Here is a 25,659-nt window from a genome sequence, read left to right on the forward strand (position 1 = left end):
CCTCGGGAGGCCCTTCTCGCCCTCCCCTCGGCTTCCCGGCTGCCTGGGGGACGGGAGCGGGTGAGGGGAGCCGGGCGCCCCACGAGAGAGGCCCCCGGCACGGGGCGGCCCGGGAGCTTGAGCCGGCCGGGCTCGTGCGGGCAGCGGTGCGGCTTCAGGAAGGGGGCGGCCTGGCTGGGACGCCTCCAGGCGGGGGCCGAGGAGCGCTCTGGGCTGCCGGGGGAGCTACGAGCCCGGCGTTTCCGCGGGGGAGCCTCGGCGGAAGAGCAACTCTCCTCACCGCTGCCCGAGCCCAGGTAACCGCGCCATGTCCCCTCCTCTTTCCTCGGCCAGGCCCGTGCGCCCCGCCCGCGGCTTCTCCGCCCCGGGGCGGGCTCCCGGCGGCCGCGGCGGCGGGGAGCGTGCGGTAGGCCGGCGGGTTTGCTGGGGGAGAGAGCGTGGCCGCCTGAGGAGCTGGTTCGGGTCGGCCGCCGCAGGGCGGGCTAGTGGCCGCGGTTCCTCCTGTCCCTTGAGCTTCGGCCCCGATCTCCCCTCGCAGTTTGGACGCGAACCAAGTTAAAGTCGGATGGTAGGGATCCTGCTGCGGCCGCTGCTCCTCTTTGTTGTTCTTGAGTAGTTTCACTGTCCGCCCCAGCGTTGCGCGTTGGGTTGGCTGTAGTGTGTGGACGGGGAGGAATCTTACCTCTAAATAAAAGTTGTAAATAGTTTTTCTTTCTTTTTTTTTTTCCGGCCTGGCAAATATTCTTTTCAGCCTTTACTTTCTCTTCCTTGTTGTGTCATTCTGGTTTGTGTTCTGCCTTTGTTTTGCTGTACTTGCTTTTTGATTATCGTGACGGTATGCGGGAAAAATGTTTAGCACCTAATTGGACTGCCACCCCCTTTCCCCGCCCCCAGTAAAAATGTCTTCTAATAAAAGATATAGTTTATCTTATTGCTAGAAGTGTACCGAGCGTGAAATTGGTGTAGGGTGGAGGACGGTGACTACATCACAAGCCCCAAAATGCTATTCTGATTTCTTAAGCTAGATTTTCAAAGAAATTGGTGTTTTTAGTTAACTTTAGTTTCTTTGAGGATATAGAGGTTTTTAAGAGAACTTTCTTGAAACTTGATAGCGGTTTTCCATCTGAAAACCGTCGTAAACATAAAAAAAATTGAACACATTTATCTTTAACATTTTGGAATTAGTTTCTTAATTTTTTTTTTAAGGCTTTGCACCATACGTTAAGGTGAAATGGCCAGGTATTTAGTAATTATAATACAAGATATGAGGTAATCGTTTTAAATAGCTTGAATTGATTCTTTGGAACGTATGTGGACTTTGCCGATTTTTGTCAACAACCTTTTACCTTTGCGAGACTTAACATCTTTTTAGTCTCAGCAGCTTGAATATTCGGTTAAGAACGGGTTTCAGTACTTTTTGCAGGTAGAAGTCATTTAGAGTCTTAATAGAAAATTCAGAAATGCATACTTTTATAAAGTAATTAGATTTAGAACCTTTGCTGTTGCGGGACTAAATGTATTTTAGTTGAAATATAGCATATGAAGTTCTTTTTTTTCATATTATAAACTTTGTTTTTAAAGAGATTTTAGATTACAGAAAAGTTACATCGAAAGTATAAAGGATTTCCAAATACCTCACACCCCCGATTTCTTTCTTAACATCTTACAATAGTATGGTACATTTGTTACAGTTGATGAGTAAATACTGAAGCTTTGCTACTAACCAATGTCTGTAGTTTGCATTGTGGTTGACATTTAATTCCAGCGCCCTAAAAATGCCCTATATTCCACCCATTACTCTCTCTCCCATCCTTCAGATCTCTGGTAATCACTATCTTTGTGTCTATATTATATGTTCTTCCATTACTACAGTATTAATAAGTTACTTTGTCCATGGTTGCATTCCCCTCTTATATTTGTTCATTCCTCACCTTGAGGATTTTGGGATGGTGATGTCCACTCTGAGCGCTTTAAATTTAGTGGGGGCTTAGATCTTATTGGGCAGATGGGAGGAACTGTTTTGCTTGCAGGTGTATTAGGTTGGTGCAAAAGGAATTGTGGTTTCAGGCAGTGAATTTTAAATCGTTATAACTAGGCTCTAACTCACCTTTATTAATTAAAATAGGAACCATTACAATCAATGCATTTTTGCCAATGAGAAATAAGTGTGCTTATTCCTGTTGCATAAAAATCCGTGCTTCGGGATTTGACGAACTCTTGGAAAGCATTTTCTGCATCCTGCTGGTGTGAGAGTGTTTTCCCTGCAAAAAGTTGTCGAGATGCTTGAACAAGTGGTAGTCAGTTAGTGAGAGGTCAGGTGAATATGGCAGATGAGGCAAAACTCCTAGCCCAATTCTTTCAACTTTTTGAAGCGTTGGTTGTGTGATATGCAGTCAGGCAGTGTTGTGGGGAAGAATTGGGCCGTTTCTGTTGACCAATGCCGGCTGCAGGCTTTGAAGTTTTCGGTGCATCTCATTGATTTGCTGAGCATACTTCTCAGATGTCATGGTTTCGTTGGGATTCAGAAAGCTGTAGAGGATCAGACTGGTAGCAACCACCAAACAATGACCGTGTCCTTTTTTTGGTGCAAGTTTGGTGCAAGCTTGCACCAGCTACTGAGCTGGTCATCGCCAGTTGTTGTAAAAAATCCACTTTTTGTCGCATGTCACAATCTGGTCAAGAAATGGTTTGTGTGTAGAATGAGAGAAGGTGATACTTAAAAACAGTGATTCCTTTGATTTTCGGTCAGCTCCTTAGGCATCTACTTATTGAACTTTTTCACCTTTCCAATTTGCTTCAAATGCTGAACGACTGTAGAATGGTTGACGTAGAGTTCTTCGGCAGCTTCTGATTTAGGTTAAGAAGATCAGCTTCGATGATTGCTCTCAGTTGGTCGTTGTCAACTTCTGATGGCTGGCTACTGTGCTCCTCAGCTTCAAGGCTTTCGTCTCTTCTGCAAAACTTCTTGAACCACCAGTGCACTGTACGTTCATTAGCAGTTCCTGGGTCAAACGCGTTGTTGGTGTTGCAGGTTGTCTCGCTGCTTTATGACCCATTTTGAAATAAGAAAATCGCTTGAATTTGCTTTTTGTCTAAGGTCATTCCCATAGTCTAAAATAAATATAAAATAAAGAGCAAGTAATAAGTCATTAGCAAAAAAATATAAAGCAAGAAATGCACATTAAAATAATGTATAACATAACCACATTTATTTAAGAACATATGCCAGTATTGGACTACAGATTTCAACAGTGCAAAACCGCAATTACTTTTGCACCAACCTTATACTCTGTTTATTTGGGATGGAGGATCATTTTGTTCATTGTCCTGGGTAGTCCAGTGTTAGCTAGCCACAACTCTGCTGAGATTCAGGGCTGAAAATACAGCATACAAAATTACTTAGTTTTTCCATTTCTGCTAAGGACTTATTCTCTCTATATTGTACATATCTAATAAGATTAGTACATAACATTCTAAGTTGCAAATGATTGATAAAAGTAACATTTTGGTTTCTCATTAATGTGTCTTCAATATGCAGTCATGGTTTTACTTCCTTAAGTGGGTTTTTTACAGAACAAATGTAAAGGGAGGCCAAGCATTTATGATTTGGAGTAACTAGGTCTTTAAAGGTAGTGATGAATTATGTAGGTTTAAGATACTAGCTTTAAAACTAAAAGCCTTTCTGGAGAAAATTGATAAAACATTTTGTGTCTATTAATAGAAGTGACTTTTTCTATGCTTTCTAGGCTTTTGGGTGAATTTACTTTAAAGAGATATTGTATTTTAATTTTTTTATTTTTGAAGTGGGGGTGTCTAAGTAGAAACTTTGTTTAGCTGAGTGGTTTTAGTATACATTCTTTTTCTTTTTTAGGTACTGGGGGTGCCAGGGATTGAACCCAGCACCTCTTAAGTGGGAAACTGGCACTCGACCGCTGAGCCACATAGGCTCCCCTGAGCTGTTGTTTTTTTGTTTGTTTGTTTGTTTTGCTTGTTTATTTTTATTTATTTTTAGGAGGCATCTGGAACTGAACCCAGGGCCTCCCATGTGGGAGGTGGGTGCTCAATTGCTTGAGCTGCATCCAGTCTCAGTGTAAATTCTTATTTTTGGGAAAAACTCCAGATCTCTTGCAGACATAATGAAAATTTGCTGAGAAAGTCTGAATAAATGAAAACGTTTTATGGATCATTGTCTTTTTATGATGGCTTTCCTCAAAGTGAGTCTGCTTATACTAAGAAGCAACAGATCAAAATATCTATGCTTCACTTTCTTAAGCTATGTTGTAGTTGAGCTACTTTTCCATTTATTGTGATTTTTTTATTCTGCATTCTCTTTTAAATTTTTTGCCTCTAAATTAAACTGTTTTATGCCTTAAACTAATTTATGCTTGCAGTTGCATTTCAGCTCTCTGGCGGGGGAGCTACTTTTTTTCATTGAGCCACCAGTGTTAAGGTAACATCACTAGACTCCATTCTCATTGGTTGTGAATTGCAGAGTCCTCTACTAGCACAATTAACCATACAGGATCTGTCTAGTTTATTAAATTTAAAATGTATGTTTAATCTTGCCTAAAATTTTGCTTATATTGGTGATAACATATTATTTTTATTATGTTTAAACTTTTTTTAGGAGGTACCAGGCATCGAATCTGGGACCTCGCACATGGGGAACCAGGTGCTCAACCACTTGTGCTACATCTACTCCCACTTTTAAACTTTATTTCAGTTCATTTTTGTCTCCCTCTCACTCATGCCTTCCCCCCATTTTACGTCCAGTGATTTTAGAAAGAATGGTTCTCTAAGCATCTTTTATTAGCCACTTCATTCCTCATGTGCAACACATTTGGATTTCCTTTTTGTTCTTGAAGATTGTTAGGCATATTTTTGTTTGTTGTTTAAGCAGTGGTAAACGATGCCTCTGAGGTGATGCATGTATAAAACTAGACTAAAAAGATTTCATTATTTTCTGTACTAAATGAAATTTTAAAAAGCTTGACTAGAATAACACACCATTTAATATAATTAAATATATAATTATTAAATTTTGGGCTTTTTGCTGAACAATTACTGGAGACTTGATTGTTTTAAAATGGGAAATTAAAACAATTGCCACATATGCTCAGAGATCATTCATTTGAACCACTTTCAGTATGATACTTTTTGCATCATAATATTTCAGCATGTGCTTGGTGTAATGAGTCAGATTTAGAACTTTTGAATTTTTTTCTCATTACAAAATGTGTATAATATTGGTGAGGATAAATTTGGCTAAATTCCAGTTACTCCAGTGCAAGGTATTTCAGTTCGTGTCACCTTAACACTATTATATGGTATGATTGTCATATAGAAAAATTTGTTTTAACAGTGAGAGTACCTAAATATTTAAAACTGAGGTGGTAGGTCGTCACATTCTTTAATAATTTAAATATTGATTATTTGCTAATGCAAATTATTTTATGAATCAGAAAGAAAACAAAGACAATTGTTGAGAGTGTTTGTTATTACATCTTAATTTAAATTTGGTGATAATTTTAAATACCTTTCAGCTCACTGCTATATTTCATTATTTAAATGAAATCTTTTTGCATTTTGGAAAACTTGTAACTCTGTGTTCATCATTTTATGCTTTCTTATTCAAGGTTTAGGGCACTCTTTCTCAACCTTGGCTGCACTTTGAAATCCCTTGGGGAGCTTTATAAAATACTGATGCCTAGATTCTACCCCCCAGGAATTGTAATTCACTTGGTCTAGAGCGGGGGTTCTTAACCAGGGGTCTGTGAGCTTGAATTGAAATTAAAAAACAACAACATTCTTGTGGGGACATATTGGTGTGAGTGTGATATATTTATTAAATAATACACAATATAGTGTGGACTTAGTAAGGGGTCTGTGGTTTTCACCTGACTACCACACCAAAGGGGTCCATGGAACAAAAAAACTTAAAAACCCTTGGTCTACGGTGTAGGTAGCCGGGTTAGTGCTCTTGCAGTAGTTGAGCAATTAAGATTGTCTAATTTTTTCTTTGAATTTTCATGTGTCAATTTTATTTTCTTTAGTAGGGTGGTATACACATGCTATACAATATGATCATTTCATATCTAACTTAATGGGTCTTTTGAAGTTATTGCTACATTTGTTTTGCTTCCAAGGTTGTCCATCTTTTTTTCTTCATTTCCAATTCATTTGAACTGTCTGACAGCAAGTTTTAGGAAACTGTGTTTCCCACGGAGAGAACTTGTAAATTGGAAGGTTGTCTTATTTTAAAGTACTCAAAAATTCTTACTTATGCTCCTCTTAGAGACTAAGGACTTTAAGTGCCTAAGTTAGCTTCTAAACTCCCAGTGGAATTTGGTTTTAGGAGGGTAATCTGCTTGGAATCCATAAACTTTTCTAGCCTCCAATGAACTGGTCACTTCACTGGTTCCTGAAAAGGGCACGTTACCTTGACTTAGCTTTTGATTTCTGGGGTTAACTTTTTTGCTGAGATGGTTGCTCAACAAGTTGAACTAGTTGGCTGTTCTAATATCCAGTGATCATGTAGGAAGCATGTTCATTTCCGTCATTTACATCACTTGAAGTGATTACCAAGTTCTTCAGGTCTGCAGAAATAGTTGAATCTCAGAAGAGCTTATTAAAAAAAACATAAAAAATATTCTTTGCCACCCACCCCCCTCCCCACCACACACAATTTAGAATGGGAATGGAGTGAGAGGAGCATGGGAATCTGTATTCTTTTAAAAAGTACCTCTTGATTTTTAAAGGCTTTGGTTATTTTAGTAAAATATTATTTTAGTATTTTATTTTAGTAAAATATTATTTTGAAGGAAATAAATGAACTTTTTCCTATTTATTTTAATATAGTACAGGCTTTACTTTGTGATTTTTGGACACTGGAGTTATTTCAGGTTTTACTTCAAATCTATCAAACCCTAATGTACATGTTTTAAATGCAAGTCCTATATATGATTATAAAAAGAACTGTTACTGAATATTTGTTTTGTAGTAAGTTCTGATTTCTGTGCTTTAATGTGGATGAATGTGTGCAGTACATGTCTTCAAGCCATTTTAGATATTTCTAAATGTAAATCTGAATTAAGGATATATTTCATTGGTATTCTTTAATGAATACTAGAGCATTTGACATGAATCATAATAATTGAATCATCTATTGAGAGGTTGGAAATAATACTTTAAATGCGGTAAGATAAGCCAGGGATCATTGTACTTTGATATACTAGCTGCATCTATGTCATAGATGTCCTCTACTAAATTAGTTGAAGGAAGAATTTTATGTGTTTAGCTGTTGAAATTAAGTGGCTTGCGAACTGTAAAGAAAATGACACATTTTCTCTTTACTTAGGCCTTTAATCAGTTGCATGTATTCATGATATTGTAATTTGTTTCAGTACCTTTTTGGTAATTTATAAAGTGCATAGACTAGATGTATGCGTTGTGTCAACCTGACAGCCCCTCAGACTCCTAGAGTACTTTTTAAAGGTAGGGCCCCTCCCTCAGTATGTTAGTAGGGCTGGGCAGTCTACAGGTGTTTCTGATACTGCCTCTTTTGAAAGAATAAGTAGATGATTTGATAATCACCTTCACTTAAAAAGATTTGTGAAATGTAATTTTCATTTGTTATTAAATTTCAACTTGTTTCCCATCTTTTAAAGCAGTGGCTCTCGTAGTGTGGTCCACAGACTCCTGGTGATGACCAGGACCCTTTTCTTTTAGGGGGTTTATGAAGTCAAAATTATTTTAATAATAAAACTGAGATGTTATTTGCCCATGTTATTTCACCATGTTGACATTTGTATTGATGGTGTAGAAGCATTGGTGAGTAAACTGCTGGCACCTTTGCGTGAATCAAGGCAGTGACTCTAAACTGTATGAGTTGTTAACTGTGCTCTTCACAGCCAAACATTTGTGTTAAGCATTTGAGAAAATGTCAGATTCACCACTTAAGAATGTCCTTTGTAAAGCAGTAAAAGTCTTAATTTAAAAAACACTCTTCTTGAGTATATGTCTTTTTAAAAAAATTTTTTTAAATTTATCTCTCTCCCCTTCCCTGTTGCCCCCCCAGTTGTCTGCTCTCTGTGTCCATTCGCTGTGTGTTCTTATAACTGTGTCCACTTGTATTCTTGTCAGCGGCACCCGGAATCTGTGTCTCTTTTTGTTGTGTCATCTTGCTGTGTCAGCTCTCCATGTGTGTGGCGCCACTCCTGGGCAGGCTGCACTTTATTCGCGCTGGGTGACTTTCCTTACAGTGCGCGCTCCTTGTGCGTGGGGCTCCCCTACACGGGGACACCACTGCGTGGTCCTGCTCTCCTTGCACGCATCAGCACTGTGTGTGAGCCAGTTCCACGTGGGTCAAGGAGGCCCTAGGTTTGAACCCCGGACCTCCCATGTAGTAGGTGGACGCCCTATCTGTTGGACCAAAACCGCTTCCCAGTATATGTCTTTTTAATATTGTGATTAGACAGGAAGTGTGCATAAATCACATTGAAGAGTAATGTTCATCGATAGGAAAACCACTTGTGTGATTGAGCTGTGAGCTAAACTAGCCACGTATTTTACTGGGAACTGGTTTTATTTTTACTTAAAAGAATGACAGATGAACTGTGGTTATTCAGATTTGGATATTTGGCAGGCATTTTCTTGAAAATGAGTCAAGTGAGCCTGCAACTTCAAGGAAATCAACTTTATCTGCCACAGTAAGCTTGCCAGCTTCCACATATTTAAAAGACTTTTTTGAGGAGATTGGTAGTAATATTAATGTGATATTTTAATATATTTTATAAGGAGATGGGTCACTGTTTGGAAGATCTGCATAACTCATTGAACCAGTAATTTTCCAAATGACCAATGCATGATGTTACAAAGTCATACATGGTAGGAGAACCATTCAAAATACGTGGTAGACCAATGGATTTTTATATAACAGAGCCAAAGGTTTCATTGATAATGGTTTCAGAGTCCACATTGCAACTAATATTTACAAATTCCCAGTTGAGATTTGGTGTTGAATCAAAGAATATTCATAATTATCTGGAAAGACTACTAAAAATTCTCCCTTTTCCAGTTACGTACCTGTGTGAGGCATATTTCCTTCATATACTTTAAAGCAACATATCACAACATTGAATCAGAAGCAGCTATGAGACTCAAGCTGTCCTATATTAAGCTACACATTAAAGAAAGTTGCAAAAATGTTAAACATTATCATTCCACTAAATGTTTTGCTTGTTTTAGAAAATAATTTTCCTTAAAATGTATTATTTATGTTAGCACATAATGGATTTGTTAATCTTTTAAATGAAAGTTTTATTAAAAACTAAAACTTTCTTAGCTTTAATATCTAATATAAGTGTAAAAAACAAAAGTTACTTGGGATCTGTAATAATTAAGCATGTAAAGGGGTTCCTGAGAAGAATTTGACAACTGCTTTTTTTTTTTAGTAATGAAAATAACAACTGCTATTTTAAAGGAACTAGTTCTCTATTATTAATGACTAGATTACTGATTGGTTCTCTTATTTATGTGGTTACATTATATCACAGCTATTGCTGAGAATGTTATTACTTGAATTTTTGTTCAATTATTACATATTAGGAAACAGCAGTCAGGCTTAAGTCAAAAAGGGAATTCCTTGGTTTGGTCTAGAGAAAGAATTGGCCTCAGACTGCTGAATCCCAGTTCTTAACCTGTATCATCAGGACTATCACTTGGCTTTCTTTCTTTCTGTTATTTTACATCTTAGGTATGCTTGAGGCTAACTACTTCAAGCTTCAAGTTCAGCAGAAAGAGCTTCCCCCCTCCTCCCTTCTCTGTTCTTCCAGCAGAAGTCCTTACTCTGGCCTGGTTTGGGTTCTCTCCCATCTCTCAACCTCTGTGACCAGGGAATGGCTCTGAATAGTCAGGCAGGGAATTGTCCCATCTACTCAGGTAGGGAAATTCTTGTTTGAAAGTTAGAGTAGGTAGAGTTACTGAAGAAGTTATGGTAGCAGACAAAAAGTTATCAACTCTAGTACTTTGTAGATTCTTTTTTTTTCCAATAACACCTAACTTATTAATTCAGGAAATGTTAATTTTTACCTGATTGTTTTAAATGAAGCTGGTGTAGTAATATGTAGAATATGTCTACATCTAAGACCTATGGAACAAGAAGTACAACTTTAGATTTATCTCGTAGTTCATCTTAAAAGTTAGCTCAAAAGCGTTCTTTTTGTTGCTGTGATTGTATTATTTCCCCTCTCAGGTTTCTGTAAACATTAATACCTGTTTTTTTTGTGCTTTTAGAGGTTTTCCTCTAACTGCCTTAGTTTGACAAAACTCAACTCTCAAGCTCTTGATTTAGAATTTTGGCTATAACATGTGTTGCAGGCAGTTGAACTAAGCCTACACACCTTTTTTTCTTTTTTTTTCCTGCCAAGGCTGAGAATTTCTTCCTAGTGATATTTCACCAGCCCAGCCTGTTTTACCTGGTTAAACTTAAGTTCTTCTCTCAAATATTCTCTTATGTTTGTTGGTCATTGATCACAATACCTTTATAACTTCTATAAAATATGTTTGACATATTTAATGCAGTCAGTAATTCAGAAGTAAGCAAACATCTATGAAATAAGTCAACATTCATTAACTAAAATTTATGATCTTAAGATGGAGAGCCTCTGAGGCCAGCTCTCAGCCTGTTTAATTTTAGAGAGTATTTTAATTAGCTTGGTTTATCCGACTTTGTTTTTTTTTTTAAAGATTTATTTATTTATTTAATTTCCCCCCCTTCGCTGGTTGTCTGTTCTCTGTGTCTGTTTGCTGCGTCTTGTTTCTTTGTCCGCTTCTGTTGTCGTCAGCGGCACGGGAAGTGTGGGCGGTGCCATTCCTGGGCAGGCTGCTCTTTCTTTTCACGCTGGGCGGCTCTCCTCACGGGCGCACTCCTTGCGCGTGGGGCTCCCCCACGCGGGGGACACCCTTGTGTGGCACGGCACTCCTTGCGCACATCAGCGCTGCACATGGCCAGCTCCACACGGGTCAAGGAGGCCCGGGGTTTGAACCGCGGACCTCCCATATGGTAGACGGACGCCCTAACCACTGGGCCAAAGTCCGTTTCCCTGACTTTGTAGTACATATAGATTTGCTGTTAGATCTATATGTCAACATCATTTGGTAGGTTGTGATTAATATACTAAAGACAAAAGACACAAAAGAGGGAAGCGGACTTGGCCCAGTGGTTAGGGCATCTACCTACCACATAGGAGGGCTGCAGTTCAAACCCTGGGCCTCCTTGACCCGTGTGGAGCTGGCCCACGTGCAGTGTAGATGCGTGCAAGGACTGCCGTGCCACACAGGGGTGTCCCCGCATAGGGGAGCCCCACGCGCAAGGAGTGCTCCCCGTAAGGAGAACCGCCCAGTGTGAAAGAAAGTGCAGCCTGCCCAGGAATGGCACCGCACACACGAAGAGCTGACAGAACAAGATGACGCAACAACAACAAAAAAAGAAACACAGATTCCCCTGCCGCTGACAACAACAGAAGTGGACAAAGAAGAACATGCAGCAAATAGACAGAGAACAGACAACTGGGGTGGGGGGAAGGAAGGGAAGAGAAAGAAAGAAAAAATAAAAATAAATCTTAAAAAAAAAAAAAAGACACAAAAGGACACAAGAATAGTGTACAAATAGGAAACAATAGGATACAAAAACAAAGAGTACCTTTCAATTCTTTGTCCCATTTGCTGATTATCCTGCCTCTCATTAACCCTATCACTGTGGGTCAGTTTGTTCTGTTACCATGACTTCATTTAATACCTGTTTATGTTAGAGACTTTCAAATAGATCTCATTTTTCTCATATGTACCTCAAACTCAGTATATCTAAATTGGAACTTGTTACCCTCTTCTAAATCTTTTTTTCTTCATCATTTAGTTTAGATTAACTAAATGGAAATGGACTGTTTTTTTTTTCACTTTTTCACTTTTTTTTTTTTTTTAAAAGCACCCGTATCCAGTTGGTCAAAAAAGTCCAGTCTTTTTTACCTAAAAATGTCTCATTGGCTCCCCTCATTGTTTCCATTGCCCATCTCCCTAATCTAGGCCCATATCACTTTTCTGATCATTGTTTCCTAATTGGTTTCTCTTTCCCTCTAAGGTTATCATCCATGTTTTCACTGTTGTTTTCTTTCTAATACAAATCTAATGCTACTCTTCCTTCCTTTTTTCCTACCATGAGCATACTCTAGATGAAACGTCTTCATTCTTTGTTTCTCTGCCTTTTCCAGGGGTTTTCTTTCAATCTGGCAAATTCTTATCTACATGTGGTAGTCATTAGTAGTATTCCATCAATAGTCTCATGTCTCTCCTTTGGCACTAGTATTGCACTTTCTGCCTCCCTCATTTCTCTTTGAAATTAGGAATGACCCAGAGTGGCTTAACCTTGACAGTGTTGATGTTTTTGGCTGGATCATTCTTTGTTGTGGGGGACTGAGCTGTGCAGGATGTTTAGCAGCATGACCTTTACCCTCTAGATGCCCAGTAGTATTCTGTCCCCACCTTCCCCTCCAGTTGTGACACATGATAGATACAGTGTTTGCTGAGTTGGTCAGTTTCTGGTTGTCATTGCTTTTATATACATCATTGCATTTGATTGTTATAGTTAAGTCTATCAAGTTGGAAAGGCAGATATTGTTCCCAGTTTATGGATGATAGAATTGAAAGAGATGCTAGCTTTCCCAATCATGCTGCCTAGTGCTTTAATTAGAACATAAAATTTTATTCATACTGGTGTAGCACCCTTATCTACTATATTTCCATGCCAGTGTTTAGTTTAGGATTAAATCTCTATACCCCTGCTGGTGTTAATTTTTTTATACAGCGCACTTGAAAAAAAAATTTTTTTTTAAGTACTATGGGCTGGGGCTTAAACCCAAGAGCTTGTGTATGGGAAGCTGGCGCTCAACCGCTGAGTCACATCAGTTCCTGTGCAAGGAACTTTTAATTATTTTTCAGCTACTTTTGGCCATAGGAATAGAACAAGGCAAACATTAAAATGCATAAAGCAATATTTAAGAATTAAGGTCAGTCTAAGCCCCCTCTTGACATAGATGTGGAGTAGACACAACCATTCTAAGGTCCACAGGATGGAGGAATAAAGTGTATTAGAGTGGACTTACTGATACTCTATTCATGAACTATTGTGATTAGTAATCGAAGAAAATGTGGCATTGGTGTGGAGAAAGTGGCCATTGTGGCTGCTGGGGGTAGGGAGTGGGAGGAAGAGATGTGATGTGGTTGGAGTTGACCTTGGTGGTGCTGCAGGGACAGTTACTGAACATTGTATGTCCTCCCATGGCCCACTGGGTGGAATGTGAGAGAGTGTTGGCTATGATGTGGACCATTGACCATGAGGTGCAGTGTGCTCAGAGATGTATTCATCAGATGCAATGAATGTCTCATGATGAGGTAGGAGGTTGTTGTTATGGGGGGAGAAATGGGATGAGGGGGGTGGGGGGTATATGGGGACCTCATATTTTTTGAATGTAACATTATAAAAAAAATAAAGACAAAAAAAAGAATTAAGGTCATTGTCATTAGTGTGCAAAGAAATTTATAATTAAAAATTTAATGCTACATGTTTTCAAAAATAGATTAAATTTTAGAACTAACATCTAATAGTGAGATTGTGGTTACCCTCAAACACTTTAAGTACATTATATATATATATATTTTTTTTTTTAAGATTTATTTATTCTCCTCCCCCCCCCCCCCGCCCCAGTTGTCTGTTCTCTGTGTCTGTTTGCTGCATGTTCTTCTTTGTCCGCTTCTGTTGTCAGCAGCACGGGAATCTGTGTTTCTTTTTGTTACGTCATCTTATTGCTGTGTCAGCTCTCCGTGTGTGTGGCACCATTCCTGGGCAGGCTGCACTTTCTTTCGCACTGGGCGGCTCTCTTTATGGGGCGCACTCCTTGCGCGTGGGGATCCCCTATGCGGGGGACACCCCTGCGTGGCACGGCACTCCTTGCGCGCATCAGTGCTGCGCATGGGCCAGCTCCACACGGGTCAAGGAGGCCTGGGGTTTGAACCACGGATCTCCCATGTGGTAGATGGACGCCCTAACCACTGGGCCAAGTCCGTTTCCCAAAGTACATTATAAATTGGTACAAATCTTTTGGAATGAAATATCAGAAAATGACTTCAACAATAAAAATATGTGCACTGCTCAAAATTTATTTTAAGGGAACTCCACAGCCTAAAAGAGCCATAGTCAGAAGTGAAAGCAGGGGTTCAAAGAGATACTTACTTGTACACCAGTATTCATTGTAACATTATCATAATAGCCAGAGTCTACAACAGATGAATGATAAACAAGAGGTAGTATATCCATACAATGGAATATTACTTAGCCATGAAAAGGAATACAGGTCTGATATATCCTGTAAAATGGTTAAACCTTGAAAACATTATGCTAAATGAAATAAGGCAGACACAAAAGGACAGATGTTGTATGATTCTACTTGTATGAAATATCTAGAATAAATGCAAAGAAACAGAAAATAAATTAGAAGCTGCCAGGGGCTGGAGGGAGAGAAATGGGGAGTTATTGCTCAGTGGGTACAGAGTTTCTGTTTGTGGTGATGAAAAAGTTTGCAGGTGGATGGTGGTGGTTGTAGTACAACATTGTAAATGTAATTAATGCCACTGAACTGTACACTTAAATTGGTTAAAATGGCACATTTTATATTATATATGTCTTAATAATTTAAAAAGGTATAATCAGTCCACAGGCACTTGCCTAGTATATGGCAGGAACTGTGCATGATGTGGAAATTTCTGAAGTAAGAGAGCACTGCTGTTTTCAGATTTATGGCAAGAAAGTATGAGACAAATACATAATCAAGTAGCTATAATGTGTTGAGTTTTAACAGGGGTATGTTTTAAATTTGGGAAAATGAGTCAAAAAACATACCAGGGAACAAATAGGAAACACACCAAGGAAGTAATGCTCTTCCGGAATTGAGCAGAGAGGAAACTGTGTTAGGGAAAACTCTTGTTGAAATTGAGACATTCAAGCTGCATCTTAAAGGATGTCAAGAACTTTTACACATGGATAAGATAGGTCTGAGTGTTTTTAGGCAAAGGAAAAGGGTGAAGTTGATCTGAAAGCACATGCAGAAAGTCGTTCATTTGGCAGCCTGGAGCACTTAACATGTCCTAGGAATTGGGCATATGATGATGAATAAGAAGTGTACATCCTCGCCTCTGAGAGCTTTTGGTCTAGAAATTAAAACTGTGAAATTGGCATGCAGAGAATTCTAACTGGTAGTTCTCTTGGGCCAGGTTTGAGTTGAGTGTGTTTTCTTTGGCCTTTGTGGTGATTTCTCTTACCTTCTCTTCTTCCCCTTTCTCCATGAATAAGTTTTCAGTCATTAAAAATGAGATTTCACTTACAGTTGGACATTTTATAGCTTCTCTTTAAATTGAAGATCTGGCAACAACCAGCTATTATTCTTAAATGCCAAGAATAAGCTGGAAGAGAGTAGTGGCTACTTGCTTTTAATGGGCATGTACTTAGAGTTCTTAATGTTTTTCATTACTTCTGGCACATTATATTCATTTTTATAATTTGCCTGGCTCCTATAGGCCTTTGAGTAGTGAGTTCCAGATTGATAGTTTACACTCCTGAATTTTCTTTGACACATTTCAATGGGAGAAAATGCAAAATGTGTTCTAGGAAAGTCTCCTTTTAAAGCAATTAAAATATACATTTTAGTATTCAGGTAACAGCTACTTCTTGGTGAACACTATATATAGTTACTCCTTTGAGCTCTATTGAATTTCCTTTTAATCCAGGCTCAAAGAGTTTAATAATTTTGTCTAGCTCCTTAGTGTAAATTGCAGCTCCTCTCACTCCAAAACGCCCTTGAAGATAAACTTTGACTGCATTTTATATATTTAGCAATATCTCAGTAAAATTGCTAAAAAACCCCCACTAAACCAGTTGTGAATTTTAGGCTCTTTCCAGTTACTTGTTACAATAAACAATACTGTAATAAATATATTTCCATACCAAAAAAAAAAGTCCCATGCAAAATTGGAAAAGACCTTCAGTGTAAGAATAAACCAGAAAAATCAAGATTGAAGTCTGGGTTGTTTTATGTTTGTCTTTTGTTGCATTCCATGCTTGTTTTACTTTTGTTTCTTTTGCTGTTTCTTTTTTTTTTGAGGTCTTTTTTTTTTTTTAATTTCTCTCCCCTGCCCCCCCCAGTGGTCTGTTTTCTGTGTCCATTCGCTCTGTGTTCTGTGTCCGCTTGTATTTGTCAGTGGCACTGAGAATCTGTGTCTCTTTTTGTTGCGTCATCTTGCTGTGTCAGCTCTCTGTCTGTGCTGCGCCACTTCTGGGCAGGCTACACATTTTTAGTGCTAGGTAGCTCTCCTTACGGGGCAGACTCCTTGCGCGTGGGGCTCCCCTATGTGGGGGATCCCCCTGCATGGCACGGCACTCCTTGCGCACATCAGCACTATATGTGGGCCAATTTATCACATTGTTCAGGAGGCCCTAGGTTTGAACCTTGGACCTTCCATGTGGTAGGCAGACGCCCGATCCGTTGGGCCAAATCTGCTTCCCTTGTTGTTTACTTTAATCTTTATAATCCCGCAAAGAAATTAATAAAACTAGTTTATCAGTCTTCTACCTATACCTGTACCTGTTCCTTTTTTGTCATGACCCAGTTCCACTCAAATGCCCAGGAATGGAAAGCTCTTTAAATCATCTTTGACCTCTCTCTCTCTCACCGCCCCCACATTCTTACAAAGTTACATGACTCTTTACCTTAGTCATTGCTATCCATCTCCTCCTTTCTGTTCTCCCTGCTACCTTAGTGTCTATATCAATCACTTGGCATTTAACATTGCTTCCTTCTTTTGTTAAGCATTTCATATAAATGCCTGTCTCCTCAACTAATTATAAGCCCCATACAGGAAGAAGCAGCTTTTCATGTCTTTGACATTTTTATTACTCCAAAAAAGAAAAATCTCTCACCCCTTGGCAGTTACCTTTCAATTCCTCTTCATGTAGGATTTAAAAATTTTTTTTAGATTTTTTAGGAGGTACCAGGCATTGAATGGGGATCTTGTACATGGGAAATAGGCACTCAACCACTGAGCTATACCCACTCTGGCCCCATGAGATCTTGATGTCTGATAACTTTAGTTTTGTGTCTGTTGAGTGGATTCTCCATTAATACTAATTTTCTATATTATTTCTTTTTTTTAAAGATTTATTTATTAAACTATAATTCACATACCATAAATTCACCCTTTTAAAGAGTATAAAGTACAGCTATCACTGCTATCAGTTTTAAAACAGTTCAAGTATATCTTCAAACTCAGGGAGTAGAAAGCTTGTATTTTCACTGGTCACATTGTTCACATACAATTACATAGTATATCTCCTGTGTTTAATATTTTAAAAGAAACTTACAGAAATCTTATGTAATTACATGCAGAATTTTTATTTCTGGATTTTAAGCATGGTTTCTGAAACAAATTCACACTTTTTGCATTTTTAAAACCTGAGCACAAACCTTGAAATCATACCTGTGTCCAAATTGTACCTCTGATGTATTTCTTTGCAACTATGGATAAGTAAATTATTTTGAGTATTCATGTTCTCATTTATGAAATGGGAACTATAATATTGATTTTGCACAGTTGTGAAGATAAAATGAGAACATACATAAAATGCTTTGTAGAATGCTGGCACATAACAGATGCTCAGTCAGTGTTGTTTATTTTTACTAGGTGGCTGGTCGGAAAGGATTTCCTCATGTGATCTATGCCCGTCTCTGGAGGTGGCCTGATCTTCATAAAAATGAACTAAAACTTTAAAAATATTGTCAGTATGCATCAACCACTGAACCATATCAGTTTCCCTGAGTTTTTTTTTTTTTTCAGGAGGCACTGAGAACTGAACCCAGGACCTCCCTGTGGGAGGTGGGAGCTCAGCCGCTTGAGCCACATCTGCTCCCTTGTGCTTTTGTATAACATTTGTATAACTACTAATGATACTTACTATCTTTTCATATGCTTTTTGGATGCTTTTTGGAGAAATGTCTTTTTAAAAAAATTTTTTTAAATTTATTTTTTAAAGGTATTTAGATTACATAAATGTCTCATAAAAAATATAGAGAATTCCCACATACCTTCCTCCCCACACTGATGACATTTGCCCACATTAACAGCAACCTTCATTAGTATGGTACATTCATTGCAATTGATGAGCACATTTTGGAGCATTGCCACTAAGCATGGCGTTGTTATGTTGAAGTTTACATTGCAGTTTACACTCTCTCCTGCAGAATTTTGTAGGTTATGGCAAGATATATAATGGCCTGTATCTGTCATTGCAGTGCCATTCAGGACAATTCCCAGGTCCTGAAAATGCCCCTGTGTTACACCTGTTTTCCCACTCTCTGACCTCAGAACCTCCAGTGGCCACTGCCTCCACATCAGTAAAATCTTCCATTGCTAGAAGCACAATAAGTCTATAGTAAAATACTAGTAAGTCTGCTCTAGTTCATTCCCTAATCCTGAGGATTCTGGGATCGTGATGCCCACTCCATCTTTAATTGAGAGGGGGCTTCAGTCCCATATGGCTGATGGATGGAACTTTCTTGCTTGCAGTTATAGACTCTCTTGGTTCCTTGGTATGCTGGTTGTCCAGCATCACTTCCTTGTTAGTTGTCTTTGGTGAGTCCCTTGAACTGGAGGGTAGGTGTTGCAACTCTGCTGAGGCTCAGGGTCCAGCTGGCACATGGACAGTCCAGAGATTCAAGTCTCTTGGATATATACACCTACCACCTCCAGCACCAACTGTAGGTTCGAATAGAAGGGACAGAAAAGCCATGTGTAGGGATACCACAACCCCAATTCTCTCATATTGGGGAGCACAAACACCAAAGTATGGCCCTCTGGCAAGGCACCAAACTCATGAGCTGTCTGTCCTCACCATAGTGACCTCACCAGAACCCTCAGGAGCCCCACTTTTTGGGGTAGTGTCTTATTTGACAGTCAATGAGATCCTGCTGAGATGTGCATAAGTGTAACCTCTGGAATGACTTCCTGACTCACTTTGAAGTCTCTTAGTCATATTAACTCATTTGTGTTTACATTCTTTTGGTCGCGGTCTTTTTCCAGTTGCATTACTAGTTGGTGCTTGATAGTAATCCCTCAGTGCCAAGGAGGCTCATATCTTTAGAGTCACGCTGCGGGGAAGTTAAATCAGTTTTATTGGTACATATTAATAAAGCATACAGTTCATCCAAAGTGGACAAAGTGTATTTGGTATAATCATATAGTTGTACATTCATCACTTCAATCTGGAGAAATGTCTTTTAAAATCCTTTGTCCATTTTTAAATTGGGTTATTTGTCTTTTTGTTTATTTTTGTGGTCTCTTTTAACAAAAATGGGTGTTAACCAGTAAACAGCATTTGCTGCTTGGTGATGGTGAATTTTATATGTAGTATTAGAGATAGGCTTTTAGGTTTAAATGGTTTTAGTTAATTAAGAGTATTTAAAAATGTTAGTCTTCATAAGTAAGCCTTTAAATAGTTGTATTTAGATTATACCCTGGGGTGACTATGGCAGAAAACAAGGTCTGATTGAGTATGCCTCTGTATTAATGACTTAATTAAGTCATTTTAAACTCCAAGCACCAAATTTTAATGATACTTATTGAGTCTTTGGCTTAACTAGAGCTTTTCAGTTTTTTCCCAAGTAACTGAATCTACTTTGTGAAATACGTTATAATATTTATGTATCTCTCTCTCTCTTTTTTTAGGTTATCCTGAATATCACATGTCTTAACTATTTTCCTTACAACATTAGCTGTTGTTTTTCACTGCCTCCAAGCGATCATAATTGCTCTGGAAATTGGAGACATTTGATTTTAAAGAAATAACTTTATAACAAATGGACAATATGTCTATTACAAATACGCCAACAAGTAATGATGCCTGTTTGAGCATTGTACATAGTTTAATGTGTCATAGACAAGGTGGAGAGAGTGAAACATTTGCAAAAAGAGCAATTGAAAGTTTGGTAAAGAAACTGAAGGAGAAAAAGGATGAATTGGATTCTTTAATAACAGCTATAACTACAAATGGAGCTCATCCTAGCAAATGTGTTACCATACAGAGAACACTGGATGGAAGGCTTCAGGTTAGTCTTACACTGGTGTTTTTCTATATCTTGTGTGGTGGCAGATTTTAAAAAAATCTTATGCTTCATCTTAAATTAATGTAAGATAATTTAGCATTTGCTCCATCTCTTCAGATGTTGTGCATCCTCTACTGATATGATGATGGGAATATATGTGGAAGAAAATGCCTTCCATTCACTAAAGATATATTTTCACATAAAAAATATATTTAAAAAGTGCTGTGATGATGGAAGAGGTTGTTGATGTGGAAGGGATGGGGTGGGTGGGGTGGAGGTTATATGGGGACCTCATATTTTTTGAATGTAACATTTAAAAGAAAATAAAGAAAAAACAGGATTAAAAAACGGAAAAAAAAAAAGAAAAAAGGAAAGTTTAATATTCTGACCCCTACGGCCCACTGTTTAATGTAGAGGATTCAGCATGTAAAAATACAAAGCAGAAGAAAATCCATACTCTGAGAAAACTGCCTAATATTTTGGTATTTGTCCTTTTCTTTTTGGTATTGTGTGCACATTAAAAAACCGTAATTATGCTGTAAATGCAGTGTACGTATGTCTAAGTATCTCAACTACTTGTTCCTTTTATAATTTAGAAATCCAATATCATATGTTTGGTACATTTATTATATGAAAAACAGAGTTGTAGAAGAGTACAAGCATATCTTCAAACTCAGGGAGTAGAAAGCTTGTATTTTCACTGGTCACATTGTTCACATACAATTACATAGTATATCTCCTGTGTTTAATATTTTAAAAGAAACTTACAGAAATCTTATGTAATTACATGCAGAATTTTTATTTCTGGATTTTAAGCATGGTTTCTGAAACAAATTCACACTTTTTGCATTTTTAAAACCTGAGCACAAACCTTGAAATCATACCTGTGTCCAAATTGTACCTCTGATGTATTTCTTTGCAACTATGGATAAGTAAATTATTTTGAGTATTCATGTTCTCATTTATGAAATGGGAACTATAATATTGATTTTGCACAGTTGTGAAGATAAAATGAGAACATACATAAAATGCTTTGTAGAATGCTGGCACATAACAGATGCTCAGTCAGTGTTGTTTATTTTTACTAGGTGGCTGGTCGGAAAGGATTTCCTCATGTGATCTATGCCCGTCTCTGGAGGTGGCCTGATCTTCATAAAAATGAACTAAAACATGTTAAATATTGTCAGTATGCTTTTGACTTAAAATGTGATAGTGTCTGTGTGAATCCATATCACTATGAACGAGTTGTATCACCTGGAATTGGTAAGAAGAATTTGCTCTTATCCTTAGAAATATAAAAAGAAAAAGGCTCCCAATAATGTTTTAATTTTTCTGAGATAAGTTACAGATTTGGATATAGCCCAGGACTTAAAGTATGGTTACAGTAGCAGACATTTTTAATGAAATATAAATATTTAAATTTGAACTTGTGAACCAATTTGTATTTTGACTGCTTAAACTGTTTTGTGTGTGTATGTGTGTGTAGTTGGTATTGCCCATTTAGAACATTGTTTTTTGAAAATTAGATGGAAAGCATTATAAAATTGAATAATTTATGTATTTAAGATTTATTGTTAGATGGCATTAATACTACTCTTGAATTTTTGTAATTGTGCTTTGATTATATATTCTGTAATTTTAGATACAAAGGAAAATATTTTCACAGTAATGATTAATGTCTTATTTTTTTTTCCCCTTAAAAAAATTAAGACCTCTCAGGATTAACACTGCAGAGTAATGGTAAGTAATCAGTTTTTGTACTTTCCTCTGTTTTCTTTTATCCCTTCCCCTCCATTTTTTGGTGGAACTAGAATTTGTGTGCTAGTAACACTAATAAAAAATAACCTACTTTAGGAATGTAAATTTTTTGGGGTTTTGGGGGCTTGGCTCAGCATCTAAAACTGGATTCAAATTGGCTAGTTGCTTGTTGGATTTGAATTTCTATTTAATTACTAAAAGTAGTTTATAAGTAGGATAGAACAGTGCACCAGAAACATAAATACAAAGGCATAGTTTTTGAACTGATAAAAATTATTTCAGGGGAAGCGGATTTGGCCCATTGGATAGGGCGTCTGCCTATCACATGGGAGGTCAGCAGTTCAAACCCCGGGCCTCCTTGACCCGTGTGGAGCTGGCTCATGCGCAGTGCTGATGTGCACAAGGAGTGCTGTGCCATGCAGGGGTGTCCCCTGCATAGGGGAGCCCCATGCGCAGGGAGTGTGCCCTGTAAGGAGAGCCACTCAGCGCAAAAGAAAGTGCAGCCTGCCCAAGAATAGCGTTGCACACACAGAGAGCTGACACAAGATGACGCAAGAGAAAGAAACACAGATTCCCGGTGCTGCTGATAAGGATAGAAGCGGTCACAGAAGAACACACAGCGAATGGACACAGAGAGCAGACACGACAGGGAAGGGGAGAGAAATAAATAAAAAATAAATCTTAAAAAAAAAAAACAACCATTTCAGAAGGAAATCTCACAGTGTCAATTTTTGTTATTGTTTTTGTTTGTTTGTTTGTTTTGAAGTGCCAGGACTGGGTATTGAACCCAGGACCTCATGTGCAAGAAGCTGGTGCTCAACCACCAAGCCATGTTGGCTCCCTTGAGTTGTTTTTTTTTTTTTTCAGGAGGCACTGGGGACTGAACCCGGGACCTCCCATGTGGGAAGCAGTCAACCGCTTGAGCCACATCTGTTCCCTCAGGGTCAATTTAAAAGGGCTAACTAAGTACCCATAAAGTTTGATAATTTGCAGTCATATATAACATCCTGTAAAAATACCAATCCTGGTTTTTCTTTATATCAGCCTAACTTTTTATGAATGATAATGTTGAGGATGGTTTAAAATGGACATATATTTCAATTTTTTCAGTCTTGCTACATTTTGAATAAATAGTTAATAAAATAAAGGTACTTTTAACATATATGCTGAGCTAATCTTTTAAGTGTTCCGAAGTGAGGGAATGAAACAAATGTGCATGTGTTTTGTTTGTCAGTGTAATATTTGAGAACAGAGTTCTATTAAGTTTTTACTCAGTTAAAACATGTTAATGAAATAAAATTTCAGTAAGAACTAATTAATTTGCAGAGAAACTTTGATAGAGAGCCATTGCCATTTGAGAAAGGTGTGCCTTTATTCTGGAGGGAAATGAGTGACTTGGCACCTCTTGTAGTAGAATCTTAGAAATAGCTAGGAACGTGGGTCAGAAATATCTGACATTAACAACAGTTTGGAAGAATATGCAAATCTTGTTTTTATTTTCCACTTTTCTTTCATATCACTAATAATAGATGAGACTTAGTGCCTTCTGATACTTGTTAATGGTTAGTAAAGTCCTGAGAAATGTAGGTTGATGGTACAGTGGTCTGGGAAGGATAGCTCTATGGGTTAAAAAGCCCTACCTCTTCACCACATAGACATTGATGTCATAACTTTGTTTCTTTAAAAGTAAACACCCTTCAGATCTTCATTATTCTCTATGTTTTTAGAGAATTGAAACCTTTAGCTCAGTGGATGTTAGAGGTAGGGAGACTGCAGTGATAACTTATCAGAATTTCCCTGGGGTAGATGGGTATGAGGAGGTCAAAATTTATGAAGCCTAATCACACTCCCCCCCTAACCTAAAACTGCTGATGTAGTATCTGTTACGGGATTGTGTGGTTGTGATAGCCTCTTTCAGTGAGTGACTCCAGGACATTATTCTGCCTTGTGGTTCCCCCTAGTGGTTGTGAAGGCAGTCTTCATTGACTTATTTCCTTAGAAAGGTATTTCTCATAGTCTTTTCTAGATTTGGACAAAGAAATAATATAAGGCCAGGTTACTAAGAGTTAAGAAAATGGGATAATTCTTTCACTTTTGAGTTGGGGTCTTGGTGATAATCATTTCCATGAAAACTTCATCTTACATAAACTTTTCCTGACCTTATCAACCTATTTGTTGTAGCAAATATTTTGTGAGCATATATTGCCTGGTAGTGTGTGGTTTTAGGACTGCTAAGATATGTTTTCTCCACTCTAGGGGGCTCATAGTATAGTGGAGGAAAAAGACAAGTAAATAGGACAGTGACAATACCTTCTTATGAATGCTATGGCCTGACTGCTCCTGGTCATAAAAGAGCAGAGACCCAGGGTGAGCTCAGTGACTTCAGCCTTATTGTAGCCTAAAGAGAATATATTCTTTACCCCTCATAGAACATTTTTTATTACTATGCTCTAAATATAGTCTCACTGCTCAAAAAATAAGGTTAAATAATAACACTTACTAAATACTCATTTTGTATCAGGTACTGCTACATGATTTTACAGATACTCTGTCGTCATTCTCATAATACTGCTGCATGGTAGGTAGGAGTATCCTCATTTTACCAGATGAACAGACTGATGCCTGGAGAGATCAAGGAACTTGCTTGAGCACAGTCAGCTAAGAGGATCTGGAGTAATGCATCCTTATTATTCAATATTTAAACAAATAGAAAAATATTACAAAAGAATGTAAGTTCCACGAAGGCAGGGATCTTTGTTTTATTTATTTATGCATCCCGAGTGCTAGAACAGTGCCTGGAACATAGGTGCTCAATAAATATTTTTTTAATGAATGAATTTGTTGAATATCAGTCCATTAAGAGAAATTCTTAACAGTTTTTGGTGTCTGTTTTCCTGGACTTTAAAAATATATACTATGTATTTTTTATTTTATTTTATTTTTTTGAATAAGCAATACATGGTTCATAAGTCAAAATACTAATAAAAGGTATACAGTGAAAAGAAGTGCTCCCATCCTTGCCCCCATTCCTTTTTACCTCAGGTAATCACTTCTATTAGTTTCTGGTGTTTCCTTCCAGGGTTTCTTTATGCAAAAATATATTTATTATTTCCCTCCTTTCTTACATAAAAAGCATACAGTACACCCAGTTCTGGGTCTTTTTAAACCTATAGTGTATGATTTTTAAGACTTACATGTGATCATAGTGTACAATAGTGTTTCATAATCTGCTTTTATTTTTTTTAAGCACCTCATATAGGAAGCAGGTGCTCAGCCACTGAGCTACATCCACTCCCCAGTGACAGTTAGTTTTTGAAATTTGTTTGTTTTTAGTAGGTACTGAGAATCGAACCTTGGATCTTGTACATGGGAAGCAGGGGCTCAAGCACTTGAACTACATCCACTCCCCTGCTTTTTTTCTCTTGGCAAAAATAATTGCAACTATCTATCCTTATTGATACCTACAGTTCTAAGAGCATATATTTTCGTTTATTTGAGTAAAGGGGCTGGTAGACTTAAGTCCCAAACTTAAGTATGAGAAATTTTAATCAGTGTACTAAAGCAAGAAAAAGAATTTGAGGCATAACTATTTAAAAGCAGAATGCATTTAGAATTTGGAGATACTGTGATTGCTCATTAAACCCAAGAGACAACTGAAAAGCAGAAGCAATGAATGTCAAGTTCTGTCCTCAAATTAATA

General features: G+C 37.9%; 1 protein-coding gene across 4 annotated transcripts in view; it reads left to right on the forward strand.

Annotated features, from left to right (window-relative positions):
• SMAD4 (SMAD family member 4) overlaps nucleotides 1-25,659 on the forward strand; it is a 97,232-nt gene that overhangs the window by 25,584 nt on the left and 45,989 nt on the right. For 2 of the 4 annotated variants that reach the window (XR_188319.5, XM_004461406.4), the window contains exons 1-4: nucleotides 164-296; nucleotides 19,825-20,204; nucleotides 21,290-21,464; nucleotides 21,912-21,941. Coding sequence is in view for 2 of the 4 variants with exons in the window: in XM_004461406.4 (XP_004461463.1) it covers nucleotides 19,956-20,204; nucleotides 21,290-21,464; nucleotides 21,912-21,941 (454 nt within the window). In the remaining 2 variants the exon portion in view is untranslated. Of the gene's footprint in view, nucleotides 1-163; nucleotides 297-19,824; nucleotides 20,205-21,289; nucleotides 21,465-21,911; nucleotides 21,942-25,659 lie in introns of those variants that run through there. The other 2 variants (XR_011646001.1, XM_004461407.5) reach the window with 1 other exon arrangement.

Source organism: Dasypus novemcinctus, chromosome 16 (genome assembly GCF_030445035.2).
Source record: "Dasypus novemcinctus isolate mDasNov1 chromosome 16, mDasNov1.1.hap2, whole genome shotgun sequence".
Lineage (NCBI taxonomy): Eukaryota > Metazoa > Chordata > Mammalia > Cingulata > Dasypodidae > Dasypus > Dasypus novemcinctus.